The following is a 14,159-nucleotide window of genomic DNA, read 5'->3' on the forward strand; positions in this document are numbered from 1 at the left end:
CCTCTCCTGAGGCATGTTGACCCTCAAGTTAAACTCATCTTCAGTCATCTTTCTCTGGTGAGAGAGCAGCTCTATGGTCTGCTGGGACTGTGGCAATTTTACCAAACCTTTGCACCAAAGAGACTGCAGCAGTTCAGGAAGGCAGCTCACCAGTGCCTTCTCATGGACAACTATGGATGGTCAATAAATGCTGGCCGAGCCAGAAATGCCCATGTCTCAGGAATAAGTTAAAAAACACTTGGCCCTTCATTTAGATCATATGCTGCTGAAGCTTTGTTAACTCCAGATTCAACTATTTCAATGCACACTTGGCTGTTCTCTCATATAGTACCTTCCATAAACTCAAGGCTAACCAAAATGCTACTGACCATTTTTAAGTCACAGCAAAGTTTGTTTCCAAATCACCCCTGTGCTGACTGACCTACATTGGTTCCCAGAAAGCAATGCCTTCATTTTAAAATGATCATTTTTGTTTTTAATTCTATACATGGCCTTGTCACTCCTTATCTTTGTGATCTCATCTGAGTCATGGTCTAGGAGAAGTGCAATTGAGAACTGACGGAGGAAGGAAGTGTGGCTGTTGTACAGACATGCACAGCATGCCACATGCACAACATTGCACATGAGCTAGAAGTTTAGTGAAAGCTCTTTCTATTCTTGTGTTCTTGTCTAATGTCTACTAAACCAGCTGTATATTTTAAAAATCAAATATGGTGCTTTAGAACCCAAAGTGAACATAGTGATTTGCTGAGATTAGCTGATTATTGTTCTACTCTAGATTTGATGACATTCTGATGATCCATGATTTGTGGGCCTATTATAGACATGACAAATCAGACAGTTCATTGAAAGATGATCAGGGCCCTCATTTGGATGTATTAATGAGGAGCCCACCAATTTAATACAGACATCTTTCCAGTTTGGAATTGAGTAGCCAGACCACCATCAGGGTATCTCCTGTTCACTGAATATAGTTTCTTGAACATCATCTTTCAAATATCTATTTTCCTGTACAATACATTTCAATTAGCATTTAATTGTCAGAGTCATAGAGACCTACAGCGCAGAAAAAGACCCTTTGGACTATCATGTCCACGCCGGTCAAAAGCAACCACCTAACAATTTTAGTCACATTTTCCAGCATTTGGTTCCTAGCCTTGTATGCCTTTGCATCATAAATACACATTTAAATACTTCTCAAATGTTATTAGGGTTTCCACCTCTACCACTTTTACAGGCAGTGAGTTCCAGAATCCCATAACTATCTGGGTGAAAAATGACTTTCTCACATTCCCTTTAAACCACCTGTCTCTTACCTTAAATCCATTCCCTGTGGTCATTGATCCTTCCAACAAGGGGGAAGGTTTCTTCCTGTATACCCTATTTATACCCCTCATAATTTTATATTTCTCATTCATGTCTCCCCTTAGTCTCTTGTACTCTAAGGAAAACAACCCCAGTCTACCCAATTTCCCTTTAAATCTCATGCTCCAGATGAGGCAATATCCTGGTAAACAGCCCCTGCATCTTCTCCAGTGCAATCACTTCTGTCCTACAAATTGGATTCCAGAAATGCACTCAGTACTCAAGCTGTGATCTAACCAACATTCCAGCACAACGTCCCTGCTCTAAGAAGTCTATGCCTCAGCTAATAAAGGCAAGTATACAGTATGCCTTCTTCACCACCTTATCTATGTATCCCTCAATCTTAAGGGACCAATGGACATACACACCCCAAATCTCTTGTATCCACAGACTACATTCATTATGTATCCACTCACCTTGTTTGTTCTGCCCAAGTGCATCACCTCACATTTATCTAGTTTGTATTACTTCTGCCACTGATAAGCCAATGTGATCAGCCCATCCTATTCACTATTTACCCCACCATCAATTTTCACATCATCTGGGAATTTACTGAATAACCATCCCACATTCAAGGATAAATCATCCATATAAACCACAAAGAGCAGGGGGCCCATCACTGATTCCTGCAGAATCCCAGAGGACATAGATTTTCAGTCACAAAAACAGCCTTTGACCATCAACTTCTTCCTGGAACTCAGCCAATTCTGCGTCTAGTTTGCCAAATTTTCTTGGATTCCATGAGCACCCACCCTTTGATACCAGTGTCCTATGTAGGACCTAATCGAAAACCTTGCTGAAGTCCAAGTAGACTACATCAAAAGTGTTGTTCTCATTAACACATCTAGTCACCTCTTCGAAAAATTCAATCAAGTAGGTCAGACATGACCTCCCCCTAACAAAACCATTCTGATTGTTCTTATTAATCCCTGCCTCTTTCAAGTGCAAATTAATTCTGTCCCTCAAAATTCTTTCCAATTTTCCCCACCACCCAGATTAGATTGACTGGCCAGTAGTTTCCTGGTTTATCCCTTGCTCACTTTCTGAATTGGCTGTTGCCACATTGGCAATTCTCCAGTCCTTTAACATCTCTCCTGTGGTCAGGAAGGAAGTTGAAAATTACCCTGCTGTTTTAACATAGCCAGTGTATGCTTTTTATCTATGGGTAATAGTGATAGTCATTTTAAAATCTATTTGTGAATTAGGAGCATGGTTAGGTCCCTTCAGCTTAGTCCATCATTCAATAAGATCATAGTTTGTCTGAAAACTTCATATTGCCATCAACCCCAATAACCTTACAGCCCTTTGCTTATCATGAACCTATGTGCCTCAGCTTTAAAAAGTTTCAAAGCCTCTGCTTTCACTGCCTTTTGAGGTAGTGAGTTCTAAAGATTTGCAACCATCAAGAGAACAATGTTCATTTCATCTCTATCTTAAATGGTGACCCCTGATTTTTAAACAGTGATCCCTAGTTCTAGATTCTTCCATTTCAGGAAGGGTTTTTATCCAGATTTATCCAGTCAAGACTCCTCAGAATCTTATTTATTTCAGTGAATTTGACTATTTTGATTCTAAACTCCAGTGGATATAAGCCTAGTCTCTCCTACCTTTCATTAATGACAAACTGCCCATTCCACATACAAAATATCCAGGTAACTTTTTCATAAATCACTGGGGCAGATGAATTGCGTCTTCAGCTGATAAAGGAAACCAGGGAGGGAATAATGGAAGCTCAATTTCTAATCCTTACTAGATACAGATGAGGGACTTAACCCCAACCCTAATGCAAACATTGTACCATTATTCAAACTGTTTTGTGAGGAATAGATCAAATACTAATAGACCGGTGAGTCTGATTTGGGTGGTGGAAAAATTTCTGGAATTTATATTAGAAAATAGGACTCATTGTTATTTGTAGAGGCATGGATCAATCAGGTATAGTCAGCATAGCTTTGTTAAGGAAGGTCACAACTTATTAACTTAGATTAATTTTTTGAGGAAGTGACAAGAAAAATTAATGAGGATAGGGCAGTAGATGTTGTCTACATGGATTTTCTTAAAATATTTTACAAAGTCACTTTTGTCAGACTGGTCAAAAAATTTAAAGCCCAGTGGAATGTGACAAGTTGGATCCAAAATTGGCTCAGTGACAGGAAGCGAAGGGTAATTGTCAAAGGATGGTTTTTGCAAAAAGAAAAGAGTTTCCAGTGATGTTCCACAGAGCTCAGTGCTGGGCATCTGATTATTTTTGATATATATGAATGATTCAGAGTTAAATAAGAAGCATAATTGAGACATTTGCAGACAAAAAACCTGGCTACATAGTTAATAGTGAAAAGAATGGCTGTCAACTGAAGGATAATATCAATGGTTTTGTTGAATAATTGAAAGTGGCAATGCAATACAATCTGGGAAAGTGCATGATTATACATTTAGGGAGGATAAACAAAGCAAGGGAATACACAATAAATGGAAAATTTTTGGAAGGATTAGAGGAAGTGAGAGACCTTGGAGTTTATGTTCACAGGTTCCTGAAGGTAGCAGAACAATTATTCAAGGTATATAGAATGCTTTCCTTCACTGGGTGAGGTATTGAGTACAACAAACAGGGATATAATGCTGAAAACATACAAGACATCAATGTTATCGTCTCAACTGATGTTACTACTGGACAAGTCAGATCCCAGAGTGAAATCTGGCTTAATAGATAATTTAATTTTCATTTAACATGGTGGCCTTTCACTGTAACATAAGCACATAAGGCTATAGATTTGGATTTAATAATAAAATAGAAGTTTATTGAATAAAAGGGTCACCAAGGTTGGAGGATTTAAGCTACAGGGAGAGGCTGAATAGGCTGGAGCTATTTTCCTAGGAGAATCAGAGACTGAGGGGTGACCTTATAGAGGTTTATAAAATCACGAGGGGCATAAATAGGGTAAATAGCCAAGGTCTTTTCCCCGGGATAGGGGAGTCCAAAATTAGAAGGTAGAGGTTTAAGGTGAGAGAGTAAAGATTTAAAAGCGTCCTAAGGGACAACCTTTTCACACAGAGGGTGGTGCATGCATGGAATGAGCTTCCAGAGGAAATGGTGGAGGCTGGTACAATTACAACATTTAAAAGGCATCTAGATGGATATATGAATAGGAAGGGTTTAGAAGAATATGGGCCAAATACTGGCAAATGGGACTAGATTAATTTAGAATATTTATGGATGAGTTGGACTGAAGGGTCTGTTTCCATGCTGTACAGTTCTATGACTGTATGACTCTAAAAGAAATGAAAATAAAATAAAGTAAATCAATCTAATGAAATATAACATAATTTGAAGAATTTCAAAACACATTTAGAAAGGCAAGATTTGATCAGGGATAGTCATTGTGGCTTTGTCAGAGAAAGGTCATGCCTAACAAATCTGGTGTTTCCAGGAGGTGACCAAGTGTTTGAATGAGAGTAGGGCAGTTGTTGTACTTTAAATGGATTTCAGCAAGGTATTTGACAAGGTCCCACATGCAAAACTGATAAAGAAGGTAAAAGCTCATAGGATCAAGGGTAACTTGGCATTACACTCAAAATTGGTTCTAATGACAAATGACAGGGAGGATGATGGTAGAAGGCTGATGGTGTGACTGGAGCCTGCTGTGCAGAGGCATGCCTCATGCATCAGTGTTAGGTCCCTTATTGTTTGTGATATTCATAAATGATGCACATGAGAATGTTGGTGGTGTGTGGGGTTAGGGGGATAATGAGAAGAAAATTTGTGGATGACACCATGATTGTCCATGTGTTTGGCAGTGAGGAGGAAGGTGTTAGGTTAAAAGAGGATATAAGCGGGTTGGTCAGATGGGCATTTCAGTGGCAGATGGAATTTAATCCTAATAAATGTGAGGTGATGCACTTTGGAAGAAGGAATAAAACAAGGGAGTACTCTTTGAATAGCAACACATGAGGAAGCTCAGAGAAACAGAGAAATCTTGAGGTGCTTGTCCACAGATCCCTGAAGGTAACAGGACATGTTCATTGAGTAGATAAGAAGGCATCGGGAATGCTTGCCTTTATCAGTCATGGCGTGAATTATAAGAGCAGCAAGGTCATGTTGGAGCTGTACAGAATCTTGGTTAGGCCACAGCTGGAATACTGTGTGCAGTTACAGTCACCATGCAATGGGAAGGATGTGATTACCCTGGAGAGGGTGCAAAGGTGGATGTTACCTGGGATGTTGCCTTTGAAGAGAGATGGATAAGCATGGGTTATTTTCCCTGGAGCAGATTGGAGGGGGAACCTGATACAGCCATGTAAGAGCATAACGGGCATGGACAGGGTGAACAAGTGTTCTCCTTAGTCGAAGGGTTAATAAAAATTGGTTATAATTTTAAATTGAAAGACAACTGGTTTAGAGGGCATTAGGGGAAAATGCTTCACCCAAAGGATGGTGGAGTTCTTGAATGCGCTAGCTAGGAGGGTAGTCGAGGTGGGAAATCTCATAACCTTTAAAAACAACTTGGATGAACAGGTGAAGTGTTATACCATTCATGGCCATGGGTTTAATGCAGGAAATTGGGGCTAGTGATGGTAGTCATGTATTTTTGGAGGCTCAGACTCAATGGGCTGAAGGACCTCTACTGTACTGTATGATTCTATGAAAAATAACCTATATTCCTTTAGGAAAACACTCTAACAAAAATTATTTAATATATATAAATCACAAACCTTTCATCTTACTGTTTAGGCCCTCATACTCTTTACTGAAACCCCTTTACTCACCCAACTCCCAGCACTCTGAGCATAAGTCAAAGTTTTGTATGTAGTTCTGGTCGCTAGATTACAGGAAGGACATAATTGCTGTAGAGAGTACAGGGATTTACAAGAATTGTCGAGGAACATGAGTAGGCAGGCAGTGCAGGAGTCCCCTGGGGCCATTCCCTCTCAAACTGGTTTGAACATTGAACATTTCAAACTTTTTGGATACTGCTGTGGGGGTGAGCATCTCAGGGGAAAGCAACAGCAGCAGCCATATAAGTGTCACCATGAGTGTACAGCAGTGAGGGTCAAAGTGTAGGCGAGCAATAGTAAAAGAAGACTGTACAGTCAGGGGCACAGATAGGCATTTCTGTGGCTACAAGTAAAACTCTAGGATGGTATTTACCTCCCTGGTGCCAAGGTCAAGGATGAATCTGAACAGGCACAGGATATTCTGAATGGGAAGGGTGAGCAGTCAGAGGTTTTGGTCCATATTGGTCCCAACAACATAGGCAGAAAGAGAGATGAGGTCCTGCAAAGAAAGTTTAGGTGGGAAGTTGAATAGCAAGACCTTTAGGTTTACAGTGTCAGGACTACTTCCTGTGCGAAATGCCAGTGAGGCTAGGAATAGTACATAAATATGTGGCTAAAGAACTGGTGTAGGAGGGAGGGCTTCAGGTATGTGAATCACTGGGATGTCTTCTGGCACAGGTGGGACCTGCACAAGAAGGTCGGGTTATATCTAAACTGAAAGGGCACAAATATCCTGGCAGAGAGGTTTGCTAGTCCCACTCAGGAGTTTAAATATTGTGGCAGGGGAGCAGGAACTAGAGCAGTAGGTCAGCAGTAAAATGACCAAAGAGGAGCCTGAGACTAAGGCCAGTAAGACTAAGAGGAGGAACAGACAGGGGAAAGTTATTGAATGTGATGGGACTGGCCGTCTGAAGTGTATTTGTTTTAATGTGAAGAGTACAAATGGGAAGACAGATGAATTTAGAGCTTGGATTAATACATAGAACTACAATGTTGTAGCTAATAGCGACTTGGTTGAGACAGGGACAAGGCTGGCAGCTTAACCTTCTGGCATTTAAATGTTTCAGAAGTGGTGAAGAGGCATGTAAAAGAAGTGGAGGAGTTACATTACTGATCAGTTAGAATATGACAGCTGCACTGAGAGAGGACATCTTGTGGGCTTATCCAGCGAGACCATATGGATAGAACTAAGGAATAGGAAGGATGCAGACCTCCCAACAGCTGACGAGTGATAGAGGAACAGATATGTGGACAGATAATGGAATAATGTAAAAACAACAGGATTATTGTGGTGTGGTGGGTGATTTTAACTTCACCTAAACTCGTTCAGTGCCAGGGGCCTGGATTTGGGAGAATTTGTTAGGTGCGTCCAGGATGGTTTTTTGAAACATCATGTAAATAGTCCAATGAGGGACGGGGCCATACTAGGGCTGATATTGGGAAATGAGCCTGGCCAGATGATTAATGTTTCAGCAGGGGATCATTTCGGGAACAGTGACCATCATTCTGTAAGATTTAAGTTACTTATGGATAGGATATGAGTACTTTGGGCAAAAGTACTAAGCTGGGGAAGGCTAATAATATTAGGAAGGAATGGGGGGATGTTATGGATGGCTGTTTGAGGACAAATTCACATCTGGCATGTGGGAATCTTTTTAAGGCCATTTGATTAGAGTTCAGGACCACCATGCTCCTGTGAAAATGAAGGATAAGGATGGCAAGATTTGGGAACATTGGATGACAAGAGAAATTAAGAGTTGAGTCAAAAAGGAAAAGGAGGCATATATAAGGTTTAGGAAAGTGAAGACAGACAGACTCCTCAAAGAATACAAAGATCACAAGAAAGAACTCAAATTAAGAGGGCTAAAAGGGGCCATGACATGTCTTTGGCAAAAAGAATTAAGGAAAATACAAACACATTTTATTCATATATAAGGAACAAGAAAGTAGCTAGGGAAAGGATAGGTCCACTCAAGAACAAAGGAGGGAATTTATGCATGGAACAAGAGGAATTAGGTGTGGTCCTTACCAAATACTTTGCATTGGTGTTCACAAAGGAAAAGGACATGGTGGATGTTAAGTCTTAAGAGGGCATATTGATATTCTAGGGCATGTCAATATAAAAATGGAAATCCATAGATTCCATACACTGTGGAAACAGGCCCCTCTGCCCAACAAGTCCACACTGACCCTCAGGGCATCCCACCCAGACCCATCCCCCTGAAACTCACCTAGCCTGCACATCCCTGAACACTAGGGGTAATTTAGCATAGTCAATTCATCTAGCCTCCACATCTTTGGACTATAGAAAGAAACTGGAGCACCCAGAGGAAACCAACACAGGCACAGGGAGAACATGCAAACTCCACACAGACATTCATCCGAGGGTGGAATCGAACACGAGTCCCTGGTGCTGTGAGGCAGCAGTGCTAACCACTGAGCCACCATGCCTTGTTGGGTGTTTGAAAAGGTTGACAAGTCCCCAGGACCTGATGAATTTCACCCAGTAGGCTAAGGAAGTCAGGTGGGGAAATAGCTGGGGCCTTGTATGAAATCTTTGTATCCTTTTTAGTCACAGGAGAAGTTTCAGAGGATTGGGGAATAGCAAACGATATTCCTTTATTTAAAAGAGGCAACAGGGATAATCTAGGAAATTACAGGCCTGTGAGCCTTACATCAGTGGCAGGGAGATATTTCAAGAAGGTTCTTAGAGATATGATTTATTCACATTTGGAAAAAATATGAACTTATTAGCAATAGGCAGCATGGCTTTGTGTGAAGAAGGTCATGTCTCACAAACTTGATTGAGATTTTTGAGGAAGTGACAAAGACGATTGATGAGCGCATGGCTGTCGATGTTTTCTATATGTAAGGTCTTTGACAAGGTCCCGCATGGCAGTTTAATACAAAAGGAGAAGCCACAGTGGATCTGCTGTGAGCTGGTAAGATGAATACTTAGTTTTGGAAGACAGCGAGTGTTCTGGAAGGGCATTTTTCAGACTGAAGGTTTGTGACCAGTGGTGTTCCGCAGGGATCATTGCTGGGAGCCCTGTTGTTTGTAGTATATATAAATGAGTTGGAGGAGAATTCAGGTGGCTTGATTAATAAGTTTGTGAATGACACAAAGATTGGGGGAGCTGTGACTAGTGAGGAGGATTGCCAGAGGACACAGCAGGATACAGATAGGGTGGAGACTTGGGCGGAGAAATAGTAAATGGAGTTTAATCTGGACGAATGCAAGGGGATGCATTTTGGTAGGTCTAATGCAGGAAGGTGGTATACAGTAAATGGCAGAATCCTTAGTCTTTAGCCCACCAAGACTGCGCCAACACATGATGCCTTTCTTTACTAAAATCGTTTTGGCTCTATGCAGTCTGTATTCCTTCTATTCCCTGCCTATTCAAGTATTTATCAAGATGCCTCTTGAACATTGCTTTTGTATCTGTTTTGACAGCTCCTCTGTCAGCGCTTTCCAGGCACTTACCACTCTCTGTATAAAAAAAATTGCCCCTCACATCTCCTTTAAACATTCGCTCTTTTACCTTAAACCTACATCCCCTAGTAATTGACATTTCTACCCTGGGTAAAAGACTGCCTATCTATTCTATCTGTGCCTCTTATAATTTGTATACTTCAACCAGGTCACCCCTCAGCTTCCAATGTTCAAGTGGAAACAAAACAAACTCGTCCAATTTCTTCACATAGATAATACTCTTCAAACTAGGGAATATCCTGGTAAGCGTTTTCTGTACCGTCTCCAAAGCATCCACATCTTTTCGGTAGTGTGGCAACCAGAATTGTATGAAATACAAAACTTGATTTTTAGAAAAGCCGTAAGGTCCCCTTACTCACCCAACTTCCAGCACTCTACACCAAGTTGCATTGGCCATAGAATCCCTACAGTGTGGAAGCAGGCCATTCAGCCCATCACGTCCACACTGATGTTCCAAAGAGCATCTCACCCAGACCCACCCCCATCCCCATAACACTGCATTTCCCATGGTTAATCCACCTAGTCTGCACATTCTTGGGCACAATATCATGGCCAATCCACTTAACATACACATGTTTGGACTGTGGAAGGAAACCCAGGGAGAATGTGCAAACTCCATACAGACAATCATCCAAGGGTGGAATGGAACATGAGTCCCTGACGCTGTGAGGCAGGAATGCTAACCACTGAGCCACCATGCCACCCATGTCTTGAATTATGTGTTCTGAGTTAGCTGAGACCAGGTACAGAAAAAAAAGTATAAACTGGTTCCTTAATTAACTAACTTCTTCATCCACCCTTTCAACCAACAGTATCGTCCCATATTTCATTTGTTCATGAGGTTCTGCCCAAACTCACCGCTAGATGTTCATTTATTATTTAATGCTACTATCAAATGTTCACTTCTGATTTCTGCAATATAGACAGTGGCCACATGCCCTTGCTGCCAGTGTACAGTTGGAAGTTGTAGAGCTCTTGTTTACAGTGGTAGTGTCCCTATCTCTGGGCCAAAAGGCTTGAATTTAAGTCCACGTGTTCTGAAGGTGTGTCTTACCATGTCTAAGCAAATTGATTCAAGCAATCTACCATTGGAAATTAGTTCCCTTGCATGACCTTCGTCTCTTGTAACTTCACATTAACCTCTCTACAAGGATATAAATATTCTGTCACCAATTAAAAATCAATCTATTTCAGTCTTGAATGTACTAAATGATCTAGCCGGCCTCTGCAGTAAATAATCCACAAATTCAATACTCTCTGAGAGAAGAAATTTTCCTCATCTGTTTCAAGTGTGGGATCCCTTATGCCCTCTGGTCCTAAATACATCCTCAAGGGGAAGCAGTCTTTCCTCATTTATCCTGTCAAGTCCCCTAAGAATCTTGTATGTTTCAATAATGTCATCTGTCATTCTACTAAACTCCAATGAGCACAGGCCCAACCTACTCAACCTCTTCTCATAAGACAATCCTTCTGTGCATGGTATCAGTCTTATGAATTGTTTCTGGAGTGCTCCAGTGCCAGTATATGTTTTAGATAAAGGGTCCAAAACTGTTCACAGAATTCCAGCTGTGTACTGACAACTTTCTTGTATAGTTTTAGTAAGACTTTGTACTTTTATACTCAATTCCCTTTGAATTAAAGGAAAATATACCATTTGCTTACCCTATTAGCTGCTGATCTTGTATGCTAGCTTTTTGTGATTCGTGGTTGAGGACTTCTGAGCTGTAGTTTTCTTCAATCTTTTTCTATTTAAACAATACTTAGCTCCTTCCTGTCAAACTGCATAGCTTCACATTTTCCGATATTATCTTCTATCTGCCAAATTTTTGCCCATTCCCTTAAACCGTCCATATTGTTCCGCAAAATCTTTGTGTCATCCTCACCACTTGCCTTGTCGCCTGTTTTTGTGTCATCTGCAAACTTAGTGACCGTACATTCATTTTCCTCATCCAAGTCAATATAAGTCAAAGAATATATTACTTTCTCAAAACTGCTTTCTGCTTGTAAGTGAAATCCCAATTCAGAAAAAAGTAGATTTGTAACACAGATTTATTTCCTACTGTAAGCTAAAACAATGCAAGCCTTTCCTTCCCTTAGTCACCCCTACCTCCTACAGGCTTTAATATCTATGTTTGGTAATACGTAGCCATTCTTCCATGATTTACTCATCCCTTTGTACTGTGCTTTTTGGGTTTATCACTACAGCAAGTACATCACTAAAAAAAGCTGACTTGTCACTACGTTTAAAAAGAAAAAGGCCTTTCACATCACTCTAAGTCCTTATTTCTAATGCAGTAAGTAGCAAATACATCCTCACTAAATACTTGAAATGGTGCTAATGCTTGGTTTGTTTTTCTTTCAGCTTACATACAGGTCTGTAGAGGTCTCATGATTACTGCTGTTTGTCTAGGATTTTTTGGTGTCATAATTTCATTGGTGGGGATGAAATGTACAAGAATTGGAGGCTCAGAAACGATTAAAGGAAGAATTGCTTTTTGTGCAGGAGTTCTTTTCATTTTCTCTGGTAAGATTGACCATTGGTGTGTGAGAAAACTGTATCCAATTCTCCGCGGTTTTCAGTTCACATTTTACTCAGAAAACAATTCCGAAAGAAAATGTACTATTTATTACACATTCCCATGTACTTTTGAGAAGGTGATGGAAGGCCATCATTTTTAACTATTTATTGACCAGGTGTGGCAGCATCTGTGGAGCTAGAAATAGAATTAACAGATTAGTTCTGTGAATTTTTATCTGAACAGTTACTTCTTGCACATGTGCAGTTAAATATTAAGTCAGGAAATTATCTTCCAGGTTATCCTGCTCCTCCACAAGCTTTGTTCTAATACTATTGCACTATTCCACTAAGAGTTGCCAGTCACATAAATTGAGGCTTATGACAATGTGTTACTGAGTCATTAAGTAAAGACACTAGAAAATGACAAGGATTTTCAACAAAGTATGGTAAGAAACAACTACTGAAAAACAATGGCTCTGAGCATTTCACCTTGATAAGAGTTGGCATTTTACTGAATAAACAAAGAATCTGCAATAAGGGAGATGAACTAATGGCATCAATAGAGATAAGAAGGGTCCAGACCCAAAATGTCAGCTTTCCTGCTCCTCTGATGCTGTCTTGCCTGCTGTGTTCATCCAGCCCTATGCCTTGTTATAATAGAGGTAAATGGTTTTGCTTTAATTACGATTACACAGGACATAGTTACAAAGAGAACAACATTGAAAAACCTTGTTCCAGGTTACACAATATTTTATAAAGACAGGCACAGGAGGAAGGATAGCTCTTGGGTAAAAAATAACATAAGAACATTAGAAAAATATTAGAATGAATATAGGTGAAAATTAGGAATGGCAAGTCAGAAATGCTAATGAGAGTAAATTATAGGCCCTCTAACAATATTATAACATTGGGCAGAGCATTAAACAACCAACTATTGAAGCTTATAACAGCAGCAATGTGATAATGGTAGGACCTTTAACCTTCGTATAAATTAAACTGATCAAATTGACAAGAGTGGTTTAGAAGAAGTACTTGTAGAATGCCTTTGTCACAACTTCCTGGAACAATATATTGATCAATCAATTAGGAATAAAGTGATCTCCAATCTAGTACTGTGCAATGAAGCTGATTTAATTAGCAATGTTATAGTGATATAGTGATATCAATAGAATCCCCACAGTACGGAAACAGGCCCTTTGGCCCAACAAGTCCACACTGACCCTCAGAACATCCTACTGAGGACCCATCCCCCTATAACCCACCTAATCTACACATCCCTGGACACTATGGGCAATTTAGCATGACCAATCCACCTAACCTATGCATCTTTGGACAGTGGGAGGAAACCGGAGCATCCAGAGAAAACCCACACAGACATGGGGAGAATGTGCAAACACCACACAGACAGTCACCCAAGGCTGGAATTGAACCTGAGTTCCTGGCGCTGTGCAGCAGCAATGCTAACCACTGAACCACCGTGCCACCCCAAAATAGTGATCTAAACACCATTGAATTCCTTGTCAAGCTTGAAAATGACACACTGCAATTACAAAGAGGAATCTTCAACTTCAACAAAGTCAATTACAGATATGAGGGGAGAACGGACTACCATTGATAGAGTAAGGAGACTAAAAGGCATGGTGTTAAGTGGATAGTCAGAAGCATGTAAAGAAATCATTCAAAATGTTGAACGAAGAGTAATTTCTGTTGAGAAAAAATTCTCAGCAAAAAGGACACATCAATGCCTTACTCATGAAGTTAAGGATTATTTTAAAAAGATATAAAATAAAGATTATCAGAGCTTTTATGGAAATGTAAAATAGAAATAGCTAAAGTAAACAAAAACAAAGTTGCTGGAAAAGCTCAGCAGGTCTGGCAGCATCTGTGAAGGAAAAGACAGAGTTAACATTTCGGGTCCGGTTACCGTTCCGCACCCGAAACATTAATCTTGTTTTTTCCTTTGCAGATGCTGCCAGACCTGCTGAGCTTTTCCAGCAACTTTGTTTTTGT

The 14,159-nt window shown here is 40.3% G+C and overlaps 1 protein-coding gene across 1 annotated transcript in view; it reads left to right on the forward strand.

Moving 5' to 3' along the window:
* The window catches only part of cldn10a (claudin 10a), a 37,409-nt gene that overhangs the window by 19,987 nt on the left and 3,263 nt on the right, over nt 1–14,159 (forward strand). The window contains exon 2 of the mRNA XM_020513484.2: nt 11,994–12,155. Coding sequence (XP_020369073.2) covers nt 11,994–12,155 — 162 coding nt within the window. The remainder of the gene's footprint in view (nt 1–11,993; nt 12,156–14,159) is intronic.

Source organism: Rhincodon typus, chromosome 6, assembly GCF_021869965.1.
Source record: "Rhincodon typus isolate 14 chromosome 6, sRhiTyp1.1, whole genome shotgun sequence".
NCBI classification, from domain to species: domain Eukaryota; kingdom Metazoa; phylum Chordata; class Chondrichthyes; order Orectolobiformes; family Rhincodontidae; genus Rhincodon; species Rhincodon typus.